This window comes from Pectinophora gossypiella, chromosome 20, assembly GCF_024362695.1.
Source record: "Pectinophora gossypiella chromosome 20, ilPecGoss1.1, whole genome shotgun sequence".
Classification (NCBI taxonomy): Eukaryota; Metazoa; Arthropoda; class Insecta; order Lepidoptera; family Gelechiidae; genus Pectinophora; species Pectinophora gossypiella.
In genome coordinates this window covers 7,088,204-7,115,071 of record NC_065423.1, presented here as the reverse complement: position 1 = coordinate 7,115,071, position 26,868 = coordinate 7,088,204, and the positions used below count along the sequence as shown (strand labels likewise).

At 37.9% G+C, this 26,868-nt stretch overlaps 1 protein-coding gene across 2 annotated transcripts; it reads left to right on the top strand.

Annotated features, from left to right (window-relative positions):
* On the top strand, positions 1-26,868 carry LOC126376031 (uncharacterized). Of its 2 annotated transcripts, none has more exons than XM_050023188.1 (6): positions 1-43; positions 18,635-18,873; positions 19,153-19,290; positions 22,337-22,460; positions 23,738-23,966; positions 24,535-26,868. In XM_050023188.1, the coding sequence occupies exons 2-6, from the start codon at positions 18,638-18,640 to the stop codon at positions 24,798-24,800; spliced, it is 993 nt and encodes a 330-aa protein (XP_049879145.1). In that variant the 5' UTR covers positions 1-43; positions 18,635-18,637; the 3' UTR covers positions 24,801-26,868. The 2 variants fall into 2 exon arrangements, with proteins under 2 accessions (XP_049879145.1, XP_049879146.1); XM_050023189.1 differs by lacking the exon at positions 1-43 and adding an exon at positions 279-300.

Here is a 26,868-nt window from a genome sequence, read left to right as displayed (position 1 = left end):
CAGTCAGTCAACCGGCGTACGCGCATCGAGTTGGACGAGTGCGGTATGTCATTTGTTCATTCTTTTGTTTATATCTGATCTTGTTTTGTTTTGCGTGTTTAGTGTGAAAAGTTTGGGTTAGTTAAGTGTGTTAGTACTTATTATTGCGTATTGGTGATGTTTAGGAAGTTGTGGATAAATTTGGCGTGGTTTATGGGTGAAAAGTTTAAAAGATCGCGTACTTTATATAAATATGTTATACAAAGTAGTAGTAGTCTTTGATGAGAGAGGAAGGACCGAAGGTGACGTGTCAGGATCAAAGTGAGTGGGTTTCCTTGATATCTGCCTACCCCAAAAGGAAATAAGCATCATCTTATGTATGTGTATGTATGTAAAACAGTAAAGGATGTAATACCTGTGGTAGTAGAGATAAAACAAAGATTTTTTTTTTTAAACTTTCTTTTATTTTTTATTTTTATTTAATTATTTTTATTTTCTTTTTATTTGATTATTTTAAAACTTCACTTTATATGCTATACTTATTTTTTTTGAAGACCAGAGTGTTGCTCTAGGCAACAAGTAACTGTCCACAAAAATAAGCAACTTATCAACATGGCACGTCTTTAAATAGGTGACTAATTTAAAAAAGATACATTTTGAACTGCAGTCTGTTAAAAATCGATCTGGAATGTTAAACATAAACTCACGACTATATTTTAATTGGGGTAGTCAGATTGACTAGATGGTGAGCCGTATTGCTGTCTTAATGGCCGAGCGAACTGTAGTGAAAACTGCACTTAAGATAAATTAATAACTCATTGTTCAACCCCGGTACCGGGATTCGAACTGGCGCTCCCCGTTTGAGAAGCAAACCGGTGAACCACAGGACCACAGTGACTATACCAATCCGCATATACCAAATTATGATAATTGTACTGTATGTACAATCAGGAGGAGCTCGGTGGCGCAGCGGTAAACGCGCTCCGGTCACAGGATGGGTGACCACAAAAAAAATCATCTCCAGCTCCTCCGTGTTTCGGAAGGCACGTTAAGCCGTCCGGGCTGCATTAGCAGTCGTTAATAACCATCAATCCGCACTGGGCCCGCGTGATGGGTTAAGGCCCGATCTCCCTATCCGTCCATAGGGAAGGCCCGTGCCCCTGCAGTGGGGACGTTAATGGGCTGATGATGATGATGTACTGTATGTAAATCACTTAACTATTTTTGATGCAGCTCACAACAATATCACCTTGACTTGTAATCATAGCTTCCTAATTGGTACCAATTTTGGACCACCAATAACAAACATGCGTACATTTTTGGTTCAAGTTACCTAAAATGGTAATGAAATATTTTTTTTCTTCTTAAGGGCAAACGGCTTCGTCGGTGAAGTGTTAAAAAAACATTAAACATGACTTTAGAAGATTCATACACACTGTACAGTCATGAGCAATATAATGTACCCACTTTAGGACTCTGCCGCACTAACATATTTGACATTTAGTGAGACTTACACTTCAATTTGTCAAAAAAGTTAATGTGACATGGTACCAAAGTGTATACATATTAATGCTCGTGGCCGTACATAAAACAACTCCTATTCTCTACTTTTAAAAGTTGTGTCATACATAAGACAATTTTATGCTTTTATGCTGAACTGGGAGCAAATAAAAACAGAGGCTGTAAAACGGCCACATTGTAGCAATTAATCTAACAAAGCAATTTTGCTATTTAACATTTGTTGACATTCAATTCAAATTAATATCCATAATTATAAGTATAAGTACATCAGATTAGATTAGATAAATTAAAATTCAATTATAAATAAAATCAAATAAAATTAATATTATTAATAAAATGAAATTACACGAAATAAAATAAAATACATTGGTGCCCATTCGGGTGCACACAAACCCAACCCAATTGCAGTTACTTTTAGATACACGCGCAAATGTCAAATTGTATTGTTACTTTTTGAGATTAATTGCTTCAATGTGGTATCGTCATTAACCGACCTTTTGACAAGAGTTGCGGGTTCAATTCCCGTCCGAGTCAGATTTTTTTTAATTTAATTTTCTCTTTGCGAGTTTCCCTAACCAAGAGTGAGTCTTTAGTCCACGTCTTACAAAACGCGACTATAATGATGATTAGCAGCATGGTTCATATTAGTTTTTCTTTATGCCTTCTTTATGCAAATGAGAAGTAAACATTGGTTGTGACAAATTACGTGAAAACACCTTATGCTATCATTTTAATTTACCATATGTGTAGACACAGAATGTCTACAGTCATGAGCAATATTATGTACCCACTTTAGAAACCTGTCGCACTATCATAATTGTCATTTAATGAGACTTACGATTTAATTTGTCAAAAAAGTTAATGTGACATGGTTTCAAAGTGTACGTGTGTGTGTGTGTGTGTGTGTATTAGTACTCATGACCGTACAAAACTTATTACCGGTACTGTTGCTGCTGTTCTGTTCTTGTACTCTAGTGATGTAAAAATCACTCACTCATACTTTGAGTTCAGTACAACGAGGTATTCCTTAGTATTTAACAAAAAAAATATGAGTTTATCTAGTCCGGAAAACCGCCATAAATATGGAAACCAAAAAGTATTATTAAATTCAGCGTTTAAATCAGGGATATTATGGATATACCTACTCCACTCCAATCTCAACAGTCATCCCGTGATCATGGCACTTGCAACAGTGTCGAAATATCGGGAGTCACATATCCCTGATTTAAACGTGGTAAGAATCCGTTATTATGTGTTATACTTATGATAATAACCGCGTAAACATAAAACAATGTTTAATACAAAAAATATACACAGATAATAAGAAACCACTATAACCATACCACTAACCACAACCATAATCAACCACCATATTTTGAGAAAACTTCAGTTGATACAGTAGCAGGATAAGTACAGCTACTTACAGAGTCTACGGAATTCCATTTGCTTCGACCCTGACAAATATTGAACAATGGTCTGAATTATCCCTCAATGTTTTTGTTACTGTGTCATTAACACCACGTATTATTACTATGGGGCTAAGAGGCCAGATCTATAAAAATATTACATATAATTCATCTTAAACACAATACTTATGGCAATTGGCCATTTGCGCATATAAAACTAAGACAATTAATATCAAAAAGCAAAATTGCTTTTTTAGATGAATAGCTGCCATGTGGCTTTTTACCCCCCTGTACAGAAGCTTATGTAGATATATACTATATATTTTTTGACGTAACTTATTGTAGATTTGCCGCAGATGGCATTAACTACTTGGACGGAATATGTACACTTACAAGTAGTAACTATAACTCAGTACTTACCCAGTTGTTTGCCAGTTCTGTGACCCGCAGACCTTGTCCTCCAGCGACCAACAAGGTAGAAAATACTTGCGGCTTACAACATTATGAACATTATTATATAAGCAGATCGCAAATTATATGCTTAAATCTAGCTGAACGAGTATCGAAAAGTGCATCTTAACAGCCTATGTCAAACCTGAAGCACCATTCTAAACATTGGAGAAAGATTTTTAAGCAAATGACTAATAAGGGTTGGGTTGGGTTGATAGGGTTGGTAATCCACCTCATAACCCACACGACAGAAGAAGAGACTAATAAGAGACTGCGTTCTAAATTCAAACTTACTTTATAAACTACCTATACTCCGTCATGATAGTACAGCGAGAGAAAGACAGAGATATATAAATAAAGAGAGGGTACAGAGAACTCGTTTCTTCATACATAATCTTTAAAAGCCGGTAAAAGTATGTAATAGGACTTCCCACTGTAGGGCCATTCTCCACTACGATACTCCACTGCGGATTGGTGGAAGTGATTTTGACTCTGTTCTTAAAAGTATGTTTTTAATTCGTGTAAAATTAGAACACAAATTCGAATTATAGCCAAAATTTAAAACACAAAAGGTCGTATAACGATCGACACACCTATTCAGCCAGTCAGCCGCCATCACTTACAAAATTAAATTAAAAACCTAAAAATAAACATCCGGTCGAGTCGATCGATTAACCCAACAGCTATTTATCGACTGCCGCTTGGTATCAGGAAGTAACCTCGGCATAACCTTCCTTCCTTCTTAGGCTCAGACTCGTATGGTGAAATATTAAAAAAAACTTTAATGATAATATTATTGCACTTTTTCTTGGCCAAGATCTTGAGGTCGGTGGATTAAACTTCATATTACATACAGACAGACATCCATAAACTCACGTCTATTTTCTACCGGGGTAAGCAGAGACTATGGAGTTCCGTTTGCTTTTCTTTTGTTTCCACTACCTTCATAATACTTATGATAATTTAATAGTCTATTTGTCAGGTAGGTATACTCTGTCATCATTTATTTTCTGTTTCACCAAAGACACATGTAGAAGGTTGGATATAACGTGTCTCACTCACTTGTTTCACATTTATTTATAACGCCCCGGCTTCGCTCGGGTGCAATGCTGAGGAAAAAAATGAAATTATTTACGACATCACATTAAAAACCTCAAAAATAACAGTATTTCTCCACTATTTAATGGATGTTATTATACACATAAACCTTCCTCTTGATTGACTCTTGATGACTAATCACTCTATCTATTAAAAAAACCGCATCAAAATCTGTTGCGCAGTTTTAAAGATTTAAACGTACATAGGAAAAGCGACTTTGTTTTAAACTATGTAGTGATTTTTCAATGACATGTTGACATGTTATGAATGCATATATAAATCAACTCACTCCTTTTTTCCACCGGGGCAAGCAGAGACACTTCTCTTGCTTCCTCCACTGTCATCGATATATGAGAAGATGCGAGCTGATTGATGATGATGATTTGTCAAAATGGCGCTTACATGGTTTTCACTATACGGCGGCGATATACGCAGTTATACGCGCCATAGAGGCAGCCAATAAGCTCGCGACACCAAACACTTCAGGATCCCGATACCGACCCCGCCGGCGTGGTCGACGATTTCTCTCATTCAGCGCTTATCGCTATCGACCCGCTAGGGTCGATTAATTCTTTCAAATATTTTTCCTCTCAGATGTCGCCCTGAGCCGAGGTTCGCGCCCAACTGGGCACCCTTAGGCCTGTGTCTTAAACGTTGTACCGGGTGAGAGCCAGCGCTCCCCATTTGTCCGGCCAAGTAGTTAATGCCATCTGCGGCAAATCTACAATAAGTCACGTAAAAAAAACTAATCATTCATCTTACCCAAAAAGCCATCTGGTTGCAAATTGTCCGTTCCTACGTTTTCCTTATAACTACAGTAATGTTATTATCCTACGAACCCATTGAACTCTAGACCGGTTGCTATGACGTCGCCTGTATATTTGACGGGCAAATAAAAGTAAATCCTGTTTCCCGTAAATTTGAATATCAATGAGTTATGGACTTTTGCTTCTGACGTTATTGTTTGTTTTCAAATATTCTTGAGTTACTTTTTATACCCAAGGGTTCAGTGACAGTATTATTTCAAATCAATACAAAACTCTTTATTATTAGTCCGGCCAAGTAGTTAATGCCATTTGCGGCAAATCTACAATAAGTCACGTCAAAAAAAACCTTATGTGTTCACAAATACATGAAAAATATCACATATTAACAAAACAAATGAGAGCACAATAGGTGGCCTTGTCGCTAAGTAACGATACCTTCCAGGGATTCTAATGAAGTCAAGATTAATACGGACATAAATACATAAACTCACCCCTATTTTCCACCGGGGTAAGCAGAGACTATGGAATTCCATTTGCTTCGATCCTGACATACTTCTCTTGCTTCCTCCACATTCATCAATCGTTTCATACACGCACGCCGGTTCAGAGTAGATTGTACCGAACCTTTTTTAAAGACGTCTCCAATTTGGTTAATGTACGTTCTTCTAGGTCTTCCTCTGCCAGCCCTACCACCAACCTTCGCTTTATATACTGCTTTTGTTATCCTATTATCCTTCATCCGCTCTACGTGTCCAAACCAACTTAACATTCCCTTCTCAATCTTAGTCACTATTCTTTTTACACTACATCTCTCTCTTATCACACTGTAATACCGTATCGAATTAATAAACCACGTCTTATTCAAACTATACTTAAATTAAGATATAACTTACACGCGTCATACTGTTTAGTATGCGCCGGACGTGTTGCTATAGAGACATGAATTGTGTTCCGGTATGATGTCTAAAATGCCAGCAGCTAGGTCAAAGGTCCAGCTATTCATGTCAATAAAGTTTAGTTTCTTAGGACACAGACAAATCATGAAATGCTAAACAAGAACAGACCTAAAACTAACGAATAGGGTACATATTTTATGAATTAAACGTACATATTTATTCACATATATAGAGGTATAAAGCGAAAGGTCACTGACTCACACGTGCTTTGGAAGGCACATTAATTCGTTGCTCCTAGTTACTACTTACTGATGTAAGTAGACTAGACCCCCACACTACCGTCTTTCAAGCGTCTGCATGATGTCTACACGACGTCGACGCCGCGGCGCGCGGCGACGCGACGCTAGCTAGCGCTGGCCGGTTGCCGAACGCCGAGCGTGCGCTGCGCTGGCGTCGCGTCGCCGCGGCGTCGACAACGCGCAGACGCTAGCATGACGACGACACTCGAAAGACGCTAGTGTGGGGGATCTCTAGCGGCTCGACAATAACCCTGACACCAGGGTTGATAAGATTGGGCATCCACCTCACAACCCACACGATAGAAGAAGTAACAGTAGCTGATTTAACTAGCTGGAAAAATCCGTAATATTTTACCATCTAGACAAAAAAGGTCACAAAGCAAATTGTAGGTTCTATTTCAAACCCATGTCGTGTTCTAGGCAATGACCTTTCTCGCCCGAGTGCACCCACTGTAGTTTTAAAAAAAAACTTAATCGCTTCATTGACTAGACGAAAAAAAAGTGCAAAAAATAAATGGTGGTTTGTTAGTATTCGTCAACAATTACATTATATATCATGAGACCTATTGCATGGCACTTAAACATAGCTAGCGAGTAGATGTATACTATTACATCTCTGTCTACCTCTTCGGGGATACAGGCGTGATACTACGTTTTAATAGCCGGAAAGTGCCAATAGTTGCTATCTGAACTTGGAAAATACACAGTAAAAACAATTTAGACATAGGTACCTGAAGTTACCTCAATAAGAAAGAAAAGTATTAAAAAATATGTAACAAAAAATATATAATTAGGTACTCATTGTTTATTAGCCATAGAGGCGGCCAATCAGCTCGCGACACCAAACACTTCAGAACCCCGATTCTCGGCTCAGTGCACAAAGTCTGGTAAAGTTCGAAAACTTCAGTTCACTACAGCTCATTGGAGGAAGTTTCCTACCGCAAGGTGATTAGCCATCTCTATGGCTAAAGTTGTAAGAACGATCTCACACGAATGAATGAACGAATAAACTATTTATTACTCTACACATTGTAGTGTGTTGATATTGCTATCCTTGTCCCGGGCACATACGTCATCTGAATACAGAGCAAGAGAAACAGTCAGCCAATTCAGGACGGTCTTCCTGTATAGAGTAATGGTGTGTAGACAAGCCAAATCATGGCCACACACATAAATAAGTCATTTACAAAGAAAAGATTTTTAACGGCCTCTGTGGTCCAGTGGTTGACCGTTGAGCTCACGATCCGGAAGCCCCGGGTTCGAATCCCGGTGGGGACATGTCACATAAATCACTATGTGTAGTTTGGTTAGGACATTACAAGCTGATTACCTGATTATCCGAAAGTAAGATGATATGTGCTTCGGAAGGCACGTTAAGCTGTTGGTCCCGGTTACTACTTATGTAAGTATTTAGTCGTTACATGAGCCATGTCAGGGGCCTTTGGCGGTTCAGTAATAACACTGACACCAGGTTTGATGAGGTTGGTATTCCACCTCACAACCCACACGATCTTCTTCTTCTATCGTGTGGGTTGTGAGGTGAATTACCAGCCAACACACACACAACCCGCACGATAAGAAGATAAAAGATTTTAAAACCTGGTTTTAATTTCCGTTTTATAATAAGGCGGCTAAAGAGCAAAATAAGTCACAATTATCAGTGTACAGTCATGAGCAATATAATGTACCCACTTTGGGACTCTGTTGCACTAACATATTTGACATTTAGTGAGACTTACAGTTCAATTTGTCAAAAAAGCTAATTTGACATGGTACCTACCCCTAGGTCTATCCTAGGTATATAGACAGCCAGTCTATTATAACATAAGCTATAGAAGACTATATTTTTATTTAGGTATTTTTTTTTTCTATTATTAATTATAATTTTGTGTGATAGATTACTTTTTAATTTTGAAATTGTAATTTCCTTTAGTGTTTTTCATGTTATTTATAGTCTTATTTTTCTTTTTGTTTCTTTTTTTTCATTCAATGTTTATTTTTGTTACGTATACATATTAATCCCCACATTAAACCAATTAGACGTACGTATAGGTTATATACAAGCCCACCTTAGTGCTCCAACTTCCGAGGTGGCTTTGGCTTTTTACAACTTAGTAATAAAATATTTTCAGGGACCCCTTTTAGAGTGAGTACATAATAATTACTTAGTAAAAGGTCTAGTTGTATTTGCTATTTTAATAATTTTAGTTGCGATGGGGTTGGCATGTCTACATAGATAAAAATCCCTAAAATAAATAAAGATTCAAAAATATATAATATTAATGCTCGTGACCGTACTAAGCCACCCGTATATTGAGTTATCTTATCTAATACCCGTATGGTCTATGAAGGCACCCGATGACCTATGACTGATGTTATGACTAGCTGCAAAAAAGGAGGAGCTCAGTTAATGGTATAATCTGTAAAACAACAAGCTAATAGAATACTATTATTATGTACTAGCGACCCGCCCCGGCTTCGCTCGGGTGCAATGCTGAGGAAACAATGAAATTATTTACGACATCACATTAAAAACTTCAAAAATAACAGCATTATTCCACTATGTAATGGATGTTATTATACATATAAACCTTCCTCTTGAATCACTCTATCTATTAAAAAAAACGCATCAAAATCCGTTGCGTAGTTTTAGAGATTTAAGCGTACATAGGGATATAGGGACAGAAAAAGCGACTTCGTTTTATACTATGTAGTGATAACACGTCCATAACTTACATCTCTCTACAATTTTTTTTTTTACTCTTGTGGCTTGTGATGTCAATGACCGACGATCTCACCTAGGTACAGGTTTATTATTGAGCCGCCAAAAGCCCTTGAAACAACTTATACAGGGTGTTAGTGACATCGTAACAATTACTGAGAGGGATGATTCAGACTACGATTCCGAGTTAATATCAAGTGGAATTTTCCGTTGGAAAATTAAGGAACTAACTACGGAAAACTAAAATAAAGGTGCAAACGATTATGACAATCGACAGTGATAAGGATTTTTTTTTGACGTGACTTATTGTAGATTTGCCGTAGATGGCAATAACTACTTGGCTGGACAAATGGGAACGCTGAAGGCTCTCACCCGGTACAACGTTTAAGACAACAGGCCTGAGGGTGCCCAGTTGGGTGCGAACCTCGGCTCAGGGCGTCGTCTGAGAGGAAGAATATTTGAAAGGATTAATCGACCCTAGGGGGTCGATAGCGATAAGCGCTGAATGAGGGAAATCGTCGACCACGCTGGCGGGGTCGGTATCGGAGTTCTGAAGTGTTTGGTGTCGCGAGCTGATTGGCCGCCTCTATGGCTAGAGTAATCGGGTCGTCGGGATCGTATATTACGTCCTTCGGACGCCGATACTTTTCAGTGCCGTCCCTAAGCGGGATGTGTTCGGAAGTGATAACGTGACAGTTATAAAAATGTATGGAATTTACATAAGGTGTCATGTTAACATGTTAATCTCATACATTTTTATCACTGTCACGTCGATTGTCATAAGTGTTTGCAACTTGGCAAACCCCCCAGTTATGTAGTAGTAAAAACTAATTTGTAGAACTAAAAGCACAAAATTACAATTCTTTCACGAATGTCAAGTAATTACTTACAATACTATAATTGTTACTTTGCGACCGAGTTATAAACAATGTCAAATACAGTTTCGTAATTTTTAACAAAATTTTCTGCCATTATCCTAACGGTATGTGCCGAGCTATGTCTTTTAAGTCACCCGTTATTCAAAAAACACATTGATTTAATAGACAATATAGTACAAGATAATGTTGGCATTACCTACACATAAGTACTTAATGGATAGACAATGTAAGTTCGATGAACCTTCATTCGAAATGGCTCTAGTCATTTAGCTACCAAACAAGATCAAAACAAAGAATACAATACCTAATATAACCAGGCGAGTACCCTATTTCTAGGACCAAGTAATGAACGATGTCGTCAAAGGCAAACATTTCAAATCTCCATTGGATAATAATCTTAAAAACCTAGATAAGACCGAATTCGCGGCCATGACAGGAGTTAGGTTTCGATACCAACTATGTACTTATTACAATAACGGCCTCTGTGGTCCAGTGGTTGAGCGTTGGGCTCACGATCCGGAGGTCCTGGGCTCGAATCCCGTTGGGGACATATCACAAAAATCCCTTTTTGATCCCTAGTTTGGTTAGGACATTACAGGCTGATCACCTGATTGTCCGAAAGTAAGACGATCCATTTAAGTTAAGCCGTTGGTCCCGGTTACTACTTACTGGTGTAAGTACGTAGTCGTTACATGAGCCATGTCAGGGGCCTTTAGCGGCCGATAGTAACCCTGACACCAGGGTTGATGAGGTTGGTAATCCACCTCACAACCCACACGATAGAAGAAGACAATTATAGGATCCACTACTGGGTACTGATGCCGAACTATCGATAGTTAGACTATACTACTGTTAACGACGGATATGTACTTGTCGAGATACCAGACACACGATTTTAAGTCTTTTCGAGATCTACGTCCTATTCAAGTTGTTAATTGATAAATAGATTACAGTGAAACATAGACAAATAACAAAATTCTTAATAGGAATATTATACAATAGATACATACGTTATGTAGATGTAGATAATTTAAGATCATTGAACTCGTGTAAAGTTGCCATTATAGTATAAAATTACGCAACCATGACGGGAAACGAAATAGCGTCGCGTTAACACTTAATAGTTGATTAACTGATCTCTTTTTAGATAATTATGTACATTTAATGGGCTAGTTTCCAACTAGTCCAATGAGTTACTTTTTACTTAACTTACCATATTACTTACCTACCGTACTACTCTGTATACAGACAATTTATTTGTTATAATGAAAGAGCGAACCCTCCAAACATAGGCTATGTCGCTTAAATGGTGACCCTAAACGTTGTACCCGGTGAGAGACTTCAGCGCTCCCCATTTGTCCGGCCAAGTAGTTAATGCCACCTGCGGTAAATCTACAATAAGTCACGTCAAAAAAAATGGAGACCCCAATCCACCAGTAGTTATGGTTTTATTGTAAAAGAAAATAATCATTTTTTCATTTCATGTCATGCTAACTTTCCACGCGTAACTTTTTCGCGTGAATTTTGTCTATCACGCGTCACGTTTTCCATCCCCTTTTCAGCCCCTTAAATTCAGCTTTTCGTAATAAAAACTAAACATGACAAATATTGCACAAACAAAACAAAAAATTCAATACAAAAGAGAAATAGAAAGTGTACAATAGCCGAACGGCTAATAACGGTTTAATCATGAAAAGGGAAAACAGACAGTTTCTTCTTTTCGCATTTAAGTATAACATTAGCGAGAATTTCAAAATATTTCCCTTCGCAATATCAACCTCTGCATAAAAGTTCACATTATGACCCATGCGATATCGATTTATAACACATATTTATTATACGTTCAGATTATTAGACATCTACAGACGTGGGTTTATCAGTAGTATAATAATAGAGGGTGTTCGTGACATCGTAACGAAAACTTTTAGGGACGATTCAGGCCATGATTCTGAGCAAAATTCAAGTCACTTCACTTCAATACTTTTGCGATGAAAAATTCCACTTGAAATTAACTGCGAAACATGAGCTGAATCATCACCCTCAGTCATCACCCAATCACCCACAAATACTACAGGTAGCTGTAGGAATACGTATGCGTGTTAGTGACACCGTAGTAAATACTGAGGGGAATGATTCAGACTATGATTTTGAGTTGATGTGAAAATGTTTAAAATAAGAGCCTCCGTGGTCTAGTGGTTAGAGCGTTTGGCTCACGATCTGGAGGTCCGGGTTCGATTCCCGATGGGGACATTGTCGAAATCACTTTGTGAGACTGTCCTTTGTTTGGTAAGGACTTTTCAGACTTGAATCACCTGATTGTCCGAAAAAGTAAGATGATTCCGTGATTCGGAGGGCACGTTAAGCCGTTGGTCCCGGCTATTAGGTAGCCGTAAAAACACCTCCACCAACCCGCAGTGGAGCAGCGTGGTGGAGTATGCTTCATACCCCCTACGGTTGATTGAGGCGAGTGCCCAGCAATGGGACGTATATAGGCAGTTTATGTATGAAAAAGTTAGTGTATTTTTTAATTATTATTTACTGGTCCCTGTGCTGGGAGGTTTTCTGGCCACGTCTTTCCCTCAGCGTTACAGATTCCGATGTGGTAGTAGTTTTACAGCTAGTTACATAATATGTAATTTAGTTTTTGACGTTCAAAAAGCGCTAACTTTGTAAGACAATTTTGAAAAATAAATACGTTTGAATTTTTGAATTTTAATTAATATGCTTTTGAGACGGAAAATTCCACTTGATATCAACTTAGAGTCGTAGTTTGAATCATCTCTAAAGGTTTTCGTTAAGATGTCCACTAACACCCTGTATTTATTGTTACACATGTGCCTGACAACGTGCAGGGAATTAAAAGCCATTCCATTGAATATTACAATAACCATAATGTTAATACAATTGTTACTTATGTAAGTTACTACAAGATGTCAGTTCTATATTTTAGCAATGCGGATTCATTGCTAAAATATACATCAACCTAGTCGTCATCATACCTGTCTGTACAATTTTATGTCCTATTCTCCCGTGTATATGTACCTAGATTGTGTATAGACAGCCAGTGGAACATAACATAAACTATAGAAGACTAATTAAAACACATAATAACGGGTTCTTACCGCATTTCCCGTGATCATGGCACTTGCAACAGTGTCGAAATATCGGGAGTCTCATATCCCTATTTTAAACGCGGTAAGAACCCGTTATTATGTGTTTTAATTATGATAATAACAGCGTAAACTCAAAACAATGTATAGAAGACTGTATCCCAATTGAAGTAATCAGAGGTACATTAATCGCAAGATGAACTAAGTACCCACACCTCACCGAGCTGTCCATTTTCGTTTGTATATAATGTGTGTCTAATGTCCTTCTACTTAGGACTAAAATAAAGGCAAACATTGGGCCACATCATCTCTTACCAATAGTGTCTGTCATACGTAAACTTATAAATATTTATAACACTTAAATAAACATTAAATAAAATACCAATAGTACTTACTTTAGAAGGAAAACAGTTAAATGGTGAAATTAATATGGAATATAGCGATAAATGGGTAGATAATTTTCCGCCTTTTAACTGTTTATTAATCAAAACTATCTTTATACTACTTACGATGACGAATACTGCGTTTGCGAAAAAAAAATACGTATTGATTAGACATGGTATTTCTAAAACATTTATTTACCGTTGTATGAACACATTTAAACAAAGGAATTGATGATGGGGAAATCTAAACTGATTTGAACATACATTTTCCTGGACAATATGACACATGTAGGTTGCAAGAGGTAAGTTTACTTTATTTTTAAACATTTGTACCGGTAAGTACTAACAGAGAATGATACCTCGGCCCTAACCAATATAACGTTTGTAGGATGAAATTTCAATTTTTATTTATTTTAATAAAGCATTAGAATACTTAAATATATGCTTCATAATATTACAATCTAGCCTACAAGCTAATAAGCTATCTTAAACCCTAACTATTATAAATAAAATATTATTTCTTAAGAGTTTTTAACAGGCGGAGGGTTTTACCGGCGTGCGTGTATGAAGCGATTGATGAATGTGGAGGAAACAAGAGAAGTGTGTCAGGATCGAAGCAAATGGAATTCTATAGTCTCTGCTTTCCCCGATGGGAAATAGGCGCGAGTTTATGTATGTATGTATGTAAGAGTTTTTAATACTACTCCTGTAATCAAGTCATATCCAGATTTCTTACGGCTTATGTTGAAACGTAAGTACTTATGTTAAAATGTTACATTGACCTTCATCAAGTTTATCCTTAATATCTATGTCCTGACCTTTGGCTATATTGTCGTTTATTTTTGGAGAATAAATCTATGAAGCAACTAATCCCACGCGTCAATAGACGACATTCTTTAGATAAAACCTTAGAATCCCACACAATGGTAACTGTTGATTCCTGTACGTACCCAAACCTTTTCCGTACGGTACCATATCACGAGTCCCCTTGACATTACACGGATTTTAATACCGAATTGTCTTGCGCCGGCGCGGATAGGTCACGGATTAAGCAATAGATCGGATGAAAATAGGTTTTAGATAATGTTCGGTCTTTCGAATCAATTTTGCATTAGTTATTGGTATTCTCCTTGCAGCCTCCGTGGTCTAGTGGTTGGAGCGTTAGGCTCACGATCTGGAGGTCCGGGTTCGATTCCCGATGGGGACATTGTCGAAATCACTTTGTGAGACTGTCCTTTGTTTGGTAAGGACTTTTCAGGCTTGAATCACCTGATTGTCCGAAAAGTAAGATGATTCCGTGCTTCGGAGGGCACGTTAAATCGTTGGTCCCGGCTATTAGCCGTAAAAACACCTCCACCAACCCGCATTGGACCAGCGTGGTGGAGTATGCTCCATACCCCCTCCGGTTGATTGAGGGGAGGCCTGTGCCCAGCAGTGGGACGTATATAGGCTGTTTATGTTACGTTATGTATTGGTATTCTAACAGTAAGGGCTTTGCTGAATCCAACACGCGCCATTATGACATACCTGAGACTATTGTATTATTGGTTTAGTGTTCGAATCCCAGTTGAACTTGGTGAATAGATCATCATCATCAACCAGCCCGCATCATCCTACTGCTGGGTATAGCCTGGAGGCTAACCTAGGTTAACCTCATCCACCAGTTTCCCGCCGTATATACTTATCTATAATAATACTTACGTTTAATATTTTGTTTTGGCTCAGGGTCCATAAATTCATATCCGTGAAACCTTATAGGCTGGGCAGAGCCACAAATACATTTACAATACTTTTGCGCATTACTACACGATAAATATTTCAAAACTATTTTTCACTGCTCAAGACAAATAACAGTAAAATGAAATATATTTTTTTTGTCGTATCGATGCTTATTGTTTTTTCTTTTTTAGATCATCCTGCATCCAAGTTTAATAAATGGTTGATTCGTGGTAGTGAATGCTTGGAAGAAATTACTTTAGAGCAATAAGGACGCCAAATTTTACTATGTTCATCTGTTATGTCTGTACGTTAATGTTAAGTTTCGTAAAATAAAGTACTTATACATGATTTTGATTTATGATGTCTGTCACTAAACTTCGCAGACACCAGTAATATTATGCGGAACTAGCCGAGTTCGCTCGAATTAAGGTCGTATTCAAATTGCATTCTCGGTTGATGTAAAATCGTGACTCTATGTACAAAGACAGTAGTAAATCTTTATAATACTACTGTGGTCCTGTAGTACACCGGCTTGCTTCTTAATCAGGGAACTCCGATATCGGTTTGTACCACTGGGTCATTACCAAGATGCCAAGGATAGAAGAAAAAAAAACATCTTTAAAAAATAAACGCTGTTTTTATTCTTCTATGCTGTTCTGGGAGCAAATAAAAAACATAGAACACGTTCAGCTGCTTCTCTTCCCGGGCATGTCGTAAAAACCGACAGAGGGATTGTGTCCTCTAACATGATGGACTAATGTTATGGGCGATAGGCTGATCCCTTATCACCATAAGGTTCATCATATCCATCTTTGGACTTCGTATCAACAGTGGCTGCAAGTTGTCTTTGATTACTTGTGGCTCTGCCCACCCCATTAGGGATTACGGGCGTGAGTTTATGTATGTATGTAAAAAATAAACGGTTCCCTTCATTTTTGCACAAATCCACGAGACAAGACTTCTCTTCGTATTCTCATTCTGTAAGATTCTGTTTCCTTTTTTTGCATTTTCAAAACATAATGTGACATACGTTTCGTTTTATGATTTCAAAAATAAAATCTCAAATAAACATTCCGTTCCTTGCAGTAATGTACCAAGTTCAGTGCACATCCATTTATCCAGCAGCTAGGAACGAAAATTAAAAAAGTAAAAAAGAAAAAGGTTAATTTATTATAATAGGACGCCACACACATAGCAACAATACAATGACATCAAGAGAAAGAAAAAAACACTTACACAAAATGACATAATAGGTTAGTTTCCAACAAGTCAAATCAGTTACTTTTTACTACACGTCAAAAAACGAAACTACTATAGAATTTGTATGAAAAAGCACACTGAAACGTCATAGAATGTTGTTGATAAAATGTTGGACTTATTATTACGTATTTCTTGATTAAAATTAATAAATTTGAACCCGCGGGGTGAACTACAACACTAGTACTAAGTGGACACCCAATTGCATCATAACGCCTGCTCGTGTTTGAGAAGATTACCCCCATTCTTGTTAATCTCATTGCGATAACTCTTAAAACTTGATATTTGTGGCACAAATTACATAGATTAACGAAATGACGTTACCTAGATGATCAGTATCCACGGAGGAAATAATTAGTAGTCATAGCTGATATTGTGTCTTCTTCTTCATCGTTCCCTCATTCATTGCTGAGGATCTTGAGGATGGTTTCTGCCTACCTCAACGAGAAATAGACGTGATCTTATATATGTATGTATAATACGTTTACAATTTGCGCATTGCCAAAACGAGTGATGTCAGCATCGAATTGAATTTATCAAGAGGTACTCCTGAGTACGTTCAATGCAAACATTCGATCAAATATTGGATCCCTAGTGTCAAGTCGAGAGGTTGCATGTTGGTTCTATGTGAAATATTTGCTCATTTTTTGATCACCAAAGTGAGTGGAAAATTTATGAATAATTTACAAAGCAAGTGGTATATTTTAGCAATGGATCCGACTTGTCTGTACGATTTTGAGTCGTAGAGTACCTAGTTTGGATATAGGCAACCAATCTCATCATCGTCAGCCCATTAACGTTCTCACTGCTGGGGCACGGGCCTTCCCTATGGATGGATGGGAGATCGGGCTGTAAACCATCACGCGGGCCTACAACCACCAAAACCAGTCAACCAGTCTAACATAAAATAATTTTCACGACTATATCTCAATTGTGGTAGTCAGCGATAAGTACTTACATCTCACCGCGCTTTCTGTGAACCGAATCGCGCCAATGTGGTGAATCAAATCACCGCCTAATACTCGTAATGGTCAAACAGACTGTGTTAGTGAAAACTGCATTTCAGATAAATTAATAACTCATTAGTCGATTGCCTGTCTAACTCTGGCAAAACTATAAAATGTATAAATAAATCGGATACAAATTAAGACCAACTTTGCTTTTATAAAAATTGTAGGCGTGATGAATTGCAATGCTGTTGCCAGCTGTCAATGCGTTACACATTTCGCCAGTTGAAATTGCGCCAGAATTTAAGTTTTAAGTAGTTTCTGTCTCATAATTAGATTAAAATTATCATAATATATATTATTAATTTTATCTACTCTTTATCGTGATCGGTGGTAGCAACTGCTTTAGGTGCTTTAGGTATAAATATATATCTTAGGGAAAGGAAACCTGTCGCGGAAAATAGGCATAAGTTTTAGATGTATTCAGTTTGTATTTATGTAATATTTAAGGAAAATAAAATCTTTAACTGATGGTGCGGAAGATAAAACTATGAGTCATTTAACTAAGTTTAAAACTGTTATGACTAACAGTCTTACAATATCGCGTTATTGCTTTTTTTACTTAGTTCATAGCTCAAAATCGTTGAATATACGGCATTGAATGCAGAGCGTCCAACACAAAAACTGCCGGCTGACGGCTTTTGTGGTCCAGAGGTTGAGCGTTGAAGTTCGAATCCTGGTGGGGACATATCACAAAAATCATCTTTGTGATCCCCAGTTTGGTTAGGATATTACAGGCTGATCACCTGATTGTCTGAAAGTAAGATGATCCGTGTTTCGGAAGGCACGTTAAGTCGGTGGTCCCGGTCACTACTTACTGATGTAAGTGAGTAATCGTTACATGAGCCATGTCAGGGGCCTTTGGCGGCTCAATAATAACCCTGACGCCAGGGTTGATGAGGTTGGTCGTTCACCTCACAACCCACACGATAGAAGAACACAAAAACTTGTTTAGAAACCCAATATTAACTAAACTTTGCACGAGCTACCTCCTTTTCTAAATCCAACTTCTCTCTAAAACTATCTGCTAGATAATAAGATCCAAAATCGTAATAATAACTAAGCACCTTACATGTTTAAAAATAGCCATCCTCTCATAATTACGTCCACAAAAACAATAAAATTGTTACTCTGCCTTCCAGACCATGTCTCCGGCAGCGTCGTTCTCTGAACGATGGGCCCGCGACAATCTGGCGCGAGAGGTCACAGCTGATGAGCTGACAGTCCTCGACCTCTTCCCTCTTACCTGTGAGGGAGATGAGACAGAAGCAGCCAAGAGAGCCAGGAGGTACTACGCTGCGAGAGGGCCTGGAGGTCTCACCGAATTATGGCACAAAAGACACCCTGATGATGAAGATATTCTGTCCAGCTGTCAGGATGCGTAAGTTTTTTTATCTATTTTATTATTAATTCGTCATTTCATTTGAAAACAAAATTGTAAGTACCCACTATTATATTTGTACAAAATTTTCCTGCACCCAAAGGTTGTCTGGAAGAAATTGCTGCAAGAGCAATAAGCCCGCCTGTTGTGCCTTTCTGTATCTGTTGTCTTTATCTCTGTATCTTGTGTCCTTTGTGCTCAATAAAGTATTTTATCTATCTATCTACAAGCAAAATTCCATCCTTCAGTTGCATAATATCTCGCTCTTTCTATTTGTAGCTACGTCGTCCCCCTCCGAGCCCGTAGCGTCGGTGGGAGGCGAATGACCCTGGTGCGACTGCCTGCCCCCACAGCACTGGATAGACCACTTTCAGCCAGATCACTGTTGGCTCGATGGCTGATGATACTGGATATTAGGTACTTAATTATAATTTACAATTACAAATCATCACTAATTTAAGGGCCACGCTCTTGTCTGTGTAGCATTCTCCGTGCTACTTTTTAGGGAAAAGCATGGCAGTGGTTTCCCTCATGCCTTCCGCCCCACAGTACTCTGTCTGACGCGAGTAGGATGGCGCCCAGAGTAGTCTATTCCAAAGCCATACTAGGACGCCTATCCTTCGCCTGACTGACAGTTACTGCTGCCCTCTGTCAGGTTCCAGGTTACAGTCCCTATGACTTGCCGTCCGCGTCCTTAGACTCGACAAATATCAGCTTTAACTAGTAAAAACTGCGTGTTGTTCTACGTAGACACACGCTTAGCCTATTAGTCAAAGCCAGTGATGTTTGTCGCGTCTACGTCGATAAAGAGCACCGTGTCGCGTGGGATGTTACGTCCACCGCACTGACCACTCACAAAGGTATATTTTATCAGAAACATTAAACTTAAACCGAAAGCAGTCATCTGCCTATCTATTACAAAAAACATTTCTTAATGTTGTTAATAACAATTTCAAATGTACGAAAATATCTAACATTTTATCGTAGATAAAATAATAAACAAAGCGACAAAAGGTTCACTGAACTCAAATAAAAGGAAACTTTAAACGCCAAAAATTATGTTTCCAAATCGTAACAAATTAAACGCTGCTTCGATGTAAACATTCAGACAAAAGGCGCCATTAGGGCTTTGTTTTGGAATAGCTGACTTGGAAATTTTGTTTTAAGCCTCGTTTTAATTGGGAGCATTCGGTCGAGTGTAATGTTTCAATTTGACCTTTGCAAAGCTCGCAATAACGCGTTTTACTTGCCCAAAGGCCTAGTTCCTAACTAATATCGAAGCAAAACTTGCTCTGACGAACGTTCAGTGTGATTCGAATACCAATGCTTTTTGCCCGCATATTGGTCTAACAGAAAGCTCGGTGAGGTTTGGGTACCTAGGTCATCTTGCGATGTACGTACCCCTGAACACCCTATTGGTATATAGTCGTGAGCTTCTGTTATGTTGTAATAAACCAAAAGCTGGCTTTTCTGGGTACCAATAGACTAGTTTCCAACTAGTCAAATCAGTTTCTTTTTACTAAACGCCAAAACACGAAATTAATATGGATTTCGTTTGATAAAGCAACTTGGGACGTCATAGAAAAACTTGTCAAAATGTCGCACTCATTATTATTTTTTTCTTTATTGACATTCATAAATAAATTAAAAACAAAAAAGACAACATTTTTTGTCATCTTTAGATCTGTCTTTATTTAGTACCTAATCAGAATTTCATAATTATTTATCTTTGACCTGGGAAACTACCCAATTCGAACTCTTTAATCTATAAAATAACTTGCGATTTTTGTCCCTTTGCTAACATACAAGCTTATAGGTTCTAACCACCTTTATAGAATTTAATCGCGGTAGATTTGCATACTAATTTCCAAAAAAAATACTAAGTACATACAAGCTTTTGTCACTAACCACCTTACAAATAAAAAATTAACTAGGGATGAACGTGGGTTTAAGTATTTGACAGCGAAGCAAAGTTCTTTTGCGTTACTTAGGGTTACGTTTGAATGCTCGCTGACAAACGCTCCTATGTAGTCCTATGTAGTTGATTTTCGGAGTTTCGGGAAATTTTCTCCGTTAGACTCGTGTTAACTGGCACCCGTCGACGTTTTGATAAAGCGAAAGCAGTAGGGAGTTTAATAATGTCTGCGCTCGCTGGGGGCCGGGAATTAATTTCAGATGAGACGTACTATTCTAGGCTTTGGTGTCTTATTGGCTAAACGCGTCACTCCAAACCAAAGCCTGGAAATTATGACGTACTTATTTACTTTTGTTTATGGGGTAGTCAGAGGGAAATCCATCGTAAGACGATCTAAGATCGATCGATCTTACTGTTATTACCTATTATTTTTTTATGATTTTGTTTTGTTTTTTTTTTTTTGTTAATGATTTTTGATCATGGTGTTCCTTTTGTTTGTTTTTTTTGTATATTGATTTCTGTGTGGTTTCTGTCCTGTGTTGAATGTAATGTACCTGACCCCCTGTACTATTTCAAACGCGGTAAGACCCCGTTACTATGTGTTTTAATTATGTAATGTACCTGTCTGTCTGTGTCTGTGGTGTCCGGGAGTATGACATTTTTCTTTCTTATTCTTTCTAAGAGATCCACAGTCTCTTCTCTTATTGTCACATCATTCGTTTTTTAAAAACTTTTGTATTTCTATTTTGTTTATTCTTTCGGCAACATAAGATTGTACTTATACCAGCTATGGTCCTGTCTGATCGCCAGGGGAGTATTTCCATACTTAGCCAGCTATGGTACCTACTCAATTATTTGTGTCAATTACATAATATATAAATATAAATATTATTATCATTACTTATATTATTTTATTTTTTTCTCTTATATTCAATGGTATTTTATGGAAGTTATAATAATAATACTTATTCATGTCTACCAAACAGCATCATTCAGCTCTTACATACTACATACATAAACTCACGCCTATTTCCCACCGGGGTAAGCAGAGACTACATATCCAGATCTCATTGGTCTATTTTTGAAAAATTGCTGTAGATTTACGGATATCTCTGAAAATACGATATAATTGGACCAGTTATTAAGTTGTTTGGAACAATAAATACATTTTATTATTATGTTTGTCATTTCCATATCTCGGGCTTATGGAGTCCCGGACTTTTGGGAGGCGTGCGTGGGGCCGAAGCCAACACGTAGAGGCCCCTTAAGACAATTTAATCTAAGCAAATGTGGTGTGACACCAATTATTTTATCATTACTAAGAGCTATTTCCAAGGCCTGTTACAATTATCACATTATATCAATATCTGATATTTATTTCCATAACCTATGAGCAACCTCACAAAAAAAAAACATTTTCTTTATACCACTACCAAATGAAGATAAATTACTTTTTCCATATTTGTCGCTTTTTTTACTTAAAGTAGTAATGCAAGTAGTAATGCTTTATGTGTGCATTAAAAGTGCATTTATTATTTACATTGTTAGATTACGCGAGGACCCAACTCCAGGCGAGGAGGTGGTGTTTATCGACGTGAGCGATCTGCAACCTGGACATCTGAAGAACCACTTCCGAGGTACCTACTGGAAAGACTTCGTTTGGTGCATGAAGGTAATAATATAAAAAAAAATATAATAAAATTGCTTCTATGCTGTTCTGGGAGCAAATAAAAAACATAGAACACGTTCAGCTGCTCGTCTTCCCGGGCACGTCGTAAAAACCGACAGAGGGATTGCGTCCTCTAACATGATGGGCTAATGTTATGGGCGATAGGCTGATCCCTTATCACCATAAGGTTCATCATATCCATCTTAGGACTTCGTATCAACAGTGGCTGCAAGTTGTCTTTGATTACTTGTGGCTCTGCCCACCCCATTTGGGATTACGGGCGTGAGTTTATGTATGTATGTATGTATAATAAAATAGCAATATCTACATCATAAGTAAAAGTGAATTTAAGTTGTTAAATCAGTGATAGCCCTGTTTGGAGAATGCGTGACTTATGTCTTAGTGTCACGGGTTCGAATCCCGACTCGGGTTGAGTATAAATTCATGTTTGGATCATAGATAATTGATAATTGACGTGGTTATTAGGACTTGAACCGACTTGTACCCGATTAATGGCAATAGGCTCGCCCCCTATTGCATGGGACATAAAACATAACTGGCAAGGAGTGGCTGTAGGTATATTACACCATAAACCTCTACCTACCCGCTTGGGAATACAGGCATGATGTTTATGAGATTAGGTTTGAAACCATGATCGGAAAGTCGCTAATAGCAGACATTTTATTACGAGGAAAGATGTATTCATTCGTTTTTATTAGGTATTTTGCAGCGTCCGTCCCGCTACGTTTTTATTAAAAAAAAAATATATACCTATCGTACGGTCACGAGCATTAATATGTATACACTTTGGTACCATGTCACATTAACTTTTTTGACAAATTGAACAGTAAGTCTCACTAAATGTCAAATATGTTAGTGCGACAGAGTTCTAAAGTGGGTACATTATATTGCTCATGACTATACACCAAGCTTGTCTGGAAGAAATACTTTATGAATATTGTCTTGTAAAGTTTGTATTGTATATCTTTTTTGCAATAAATATAACATTATAATATAAACAGCCTATTTACGTCCCACTGCTGGGCATAGACCTACCGACTGTTTACAAAACCATGAATCCTATGCGAATAAATGATTTTATTTGATTTGATAAATTTTAAAATCAAGTCAGTTTCAATAATAATAATAAAAAAAATTATTTAGGTAAAACCTACGACACACATATACATTTACAACATTAAAATATACACACATTAATATTTAGTTGGAAAACATATAGGTATATAAAGGTCAATAACATTCAAAAACTCTAATTCCAGCAAGCTTATCCTCTCCGGTTCTCCGAGGTCCACGTCATCAACACCCAGCGCCTCAAGACCATGTCACTGCTACTCCTGCACATTGGCCTGTACCCTTGGAGACGCAACGTGGTGCAGGTACACGCCAATGCAGAGCAGATCAACCATGCCATGGGGCTGGACTACTTCCCAGTTGAAGGTCTACCGTATGAGTATGGGGGGAAAGCTGGAGCCATGAAGGATCTTAATGGTAAGATGATTTTGTTTTTAGGGGAGATTCGAAAAGGGAACATAATATATTATGCCCACATAATACCAGCGTCGTGGTTCACGCCGCGACTTGTGCTGAGTGAGGCCCTTTTATCTCAGGACGTCCATCGCCACCTTATGATCATTTCGACAAACATCCGTCTTGCTTTTTTGTAATTGTTTTAGTGGAAATTTGATTATGATGTTATATGTCTTTTTTTTTTGTGTGTGGCGTCCTTTTATAATAAACTATTTATATTCTATTCTTTTTCGTGGTAGGTACCGAACAGATCATAGTACCCTGCTAGCCACAGGATGGTAGTGCGACTAGGGATCGACGGTCCACTTGAGTCATGTTGGAAGTTGTACACATGCGTCACGCTATGTAAACTTCGATAGCGCGTTTCAGGACACTATTGAGTGACAAGGCATTATTTAATGGTGGCGCCATCTGTTGCATGTGGGCGGAACTAGTTGGTCAACTAGTTGGGTCTACCACAGGTCCATCATATTTGATAGTAGTATTATTATAGCATAATAAGACTTATTTCCTTTCTTTGTTTCCACAGATGAATGGACCAAGAAGCTTCTCTCCAACTCTAAATGGCTACAATCAGAAGAACGGAAATTCTACGACACGGTTTTAAAACCAGAAATCCGGACCAGAACGCGACACCGCAGCGCGGTACGGAACCTGCGCGGGCGCATCGCTTCCTACGACATGCTCACACGCACACATTCCTGTAGATCTCTACACAGACAAGACGACTTAGATGAAGGGACATACGGTGCTTATAGAACTCTTAAAATAACTGATAAAGTATACTATTCTTGATGTTGGTGTTGAAGATTAAAAAAAGAAGATGTGATTGTTTTGCATATGAGATTGGTTATTTAAAAATGGTGCTTGACAAAATGCTTATGAAGAGGTTTTACGTAAGTAAGTAAATAAGTAGTAGGAACAAACTATGACAAACTTTTGGTACGTTTTTATGACATGACTTAACTTAGATTTGCCGCATACGGCACTATTTAGCCGGACCTATTGATTCAGAACATATTATATGAGTACTTACATTGTTATATTGTTCATCAACAATAATTTTAGAGCCACGCTCTTGTCGGTGTAGCATCCTCCATGCTACTTTTTAGGGAAAAAATAGAGCAGTGGTTTCCCTCTTGCCTTCTGCCTCGCAGTACTCTGTCTGACGCGAGTGGGATGGCACCCAGAGTAGTCTATTTGAAAGCCATAAAGCATATTGTTTCCTGTGATACTCAAATAATTGTGACGATGTCATAGGCTCTATAAACTCTTTATATTATGTGATTTTTACTTAATTAACTGAATTTGACGTTTTTTTACAATTCAAGTGACAAAAATATCTCGATGTGACAACAATATCTACTGGGGTTCTAAAAAGGCCGCATTGAAGCAATTCATCTGAAAAGTGGTTGAGCGTTGTGCTCACGATCCGGAGGTCCCGGGTTCGATTCCCGGTGAGGACATATCACAAAAATTACTTTGTGGTCCCTAGTTTGATTAGGATATTACTGGCTGATCACCAGATTCTCCAAAAGTAAGATGATCCGTGCTTCGGAATGCACGTTAGGCCGTTGGTCCCGGTTACTACTTACTGATGGAAGTAAATAGTCTTTACATGAGCCATGTCACGGGCCTTTGGCGGCTCAATAGCAACCCTGACACCAGAGTTGATAAGGTTGGTACTCCACCTCACAACCCACACGATAGAAGAAGATCTGAAAAGTAAGTGCGCAATGTAAACAAATTGCAAATAGCAATATTGATTTTAAGGTGAATTGCTTCAATATGGCCTTTTTAACTGAAATTGTGATAATGTTATTGTAGTGCCAGAATTCAAAAATCTGTTGATGTTATAATATTTCACAAAAGTTATCTAAACATTATAAATAACTGTGCGTTCTGATATAAACATCAATGATGTACATCGTAAGTGCAATGTTCACTAACACAGTTGGCATTATAGACGCGGAAATACGGCTCAACCACCTATCACGTTAGTCTAAGAAAGCTCAGCGAGGTTTGGGTACTTAATTAATGGACATACCATGACTATCCTCTGACTATATTAGGATATAATCGTGAGCTGATGTTATGCTATATACATCTTCGATATTATACAAAATACATAATGTTTATAAGCTTTTAACGATCATGACACGATTCCATGACGAGATAATAATCTTGACTGTCCTGTGTTCATCCATGTAGTAACTAAAATAGTCTTAATACTCGTATTTTTTTCTTGGAGCCCTGGTGGCCCAGTTGGCAGAACACTTGCCTCTCACTTTGAGGTCGCAGTTTCGAATATCAGCACAGGCCTAAACCAATGTATGTCGAATTTGTTTTCAAGTTCTTGTTTTGCTCAACAGTAAAGGAAAACATCGTCAAGAAACCCCTATTCCCGAGAAATGCATTTTCGGAGGTGTGTGATCTAAGCTGTATTGGGATGGTTTGCTCTTCGCGGGTTGAAAGGTCAGACAGGCAGTCCCTTCTGTAAAAACCGGACCTGTCAAATCTTCAGGTTAGGCAAGCGGACCCTGTGAAAAACGAGATAATGCTAGGGAGACGACGATGTATTCGTACTTTTTACTCACTCACTTTTCGGTGGTACTTTTCAATACCGCAGCATTACTTTTCAATCGCATTTTTTTTGACGTGACTTATTGTAGATTTGCCGTATATGGCATTCACTACTTTGCTGAAGCATTTTTAAATACATTCAAACAAAGAAGAACAAATTAACCTTATAATTTAATTCCACATTTTGTAATTTCCGTATTTTACATAAATTAACGAAATACTGCTGACTTTTGAAATTATAATTTTGATTTTGTATATTAATAAATTATTGCTTAAAGTA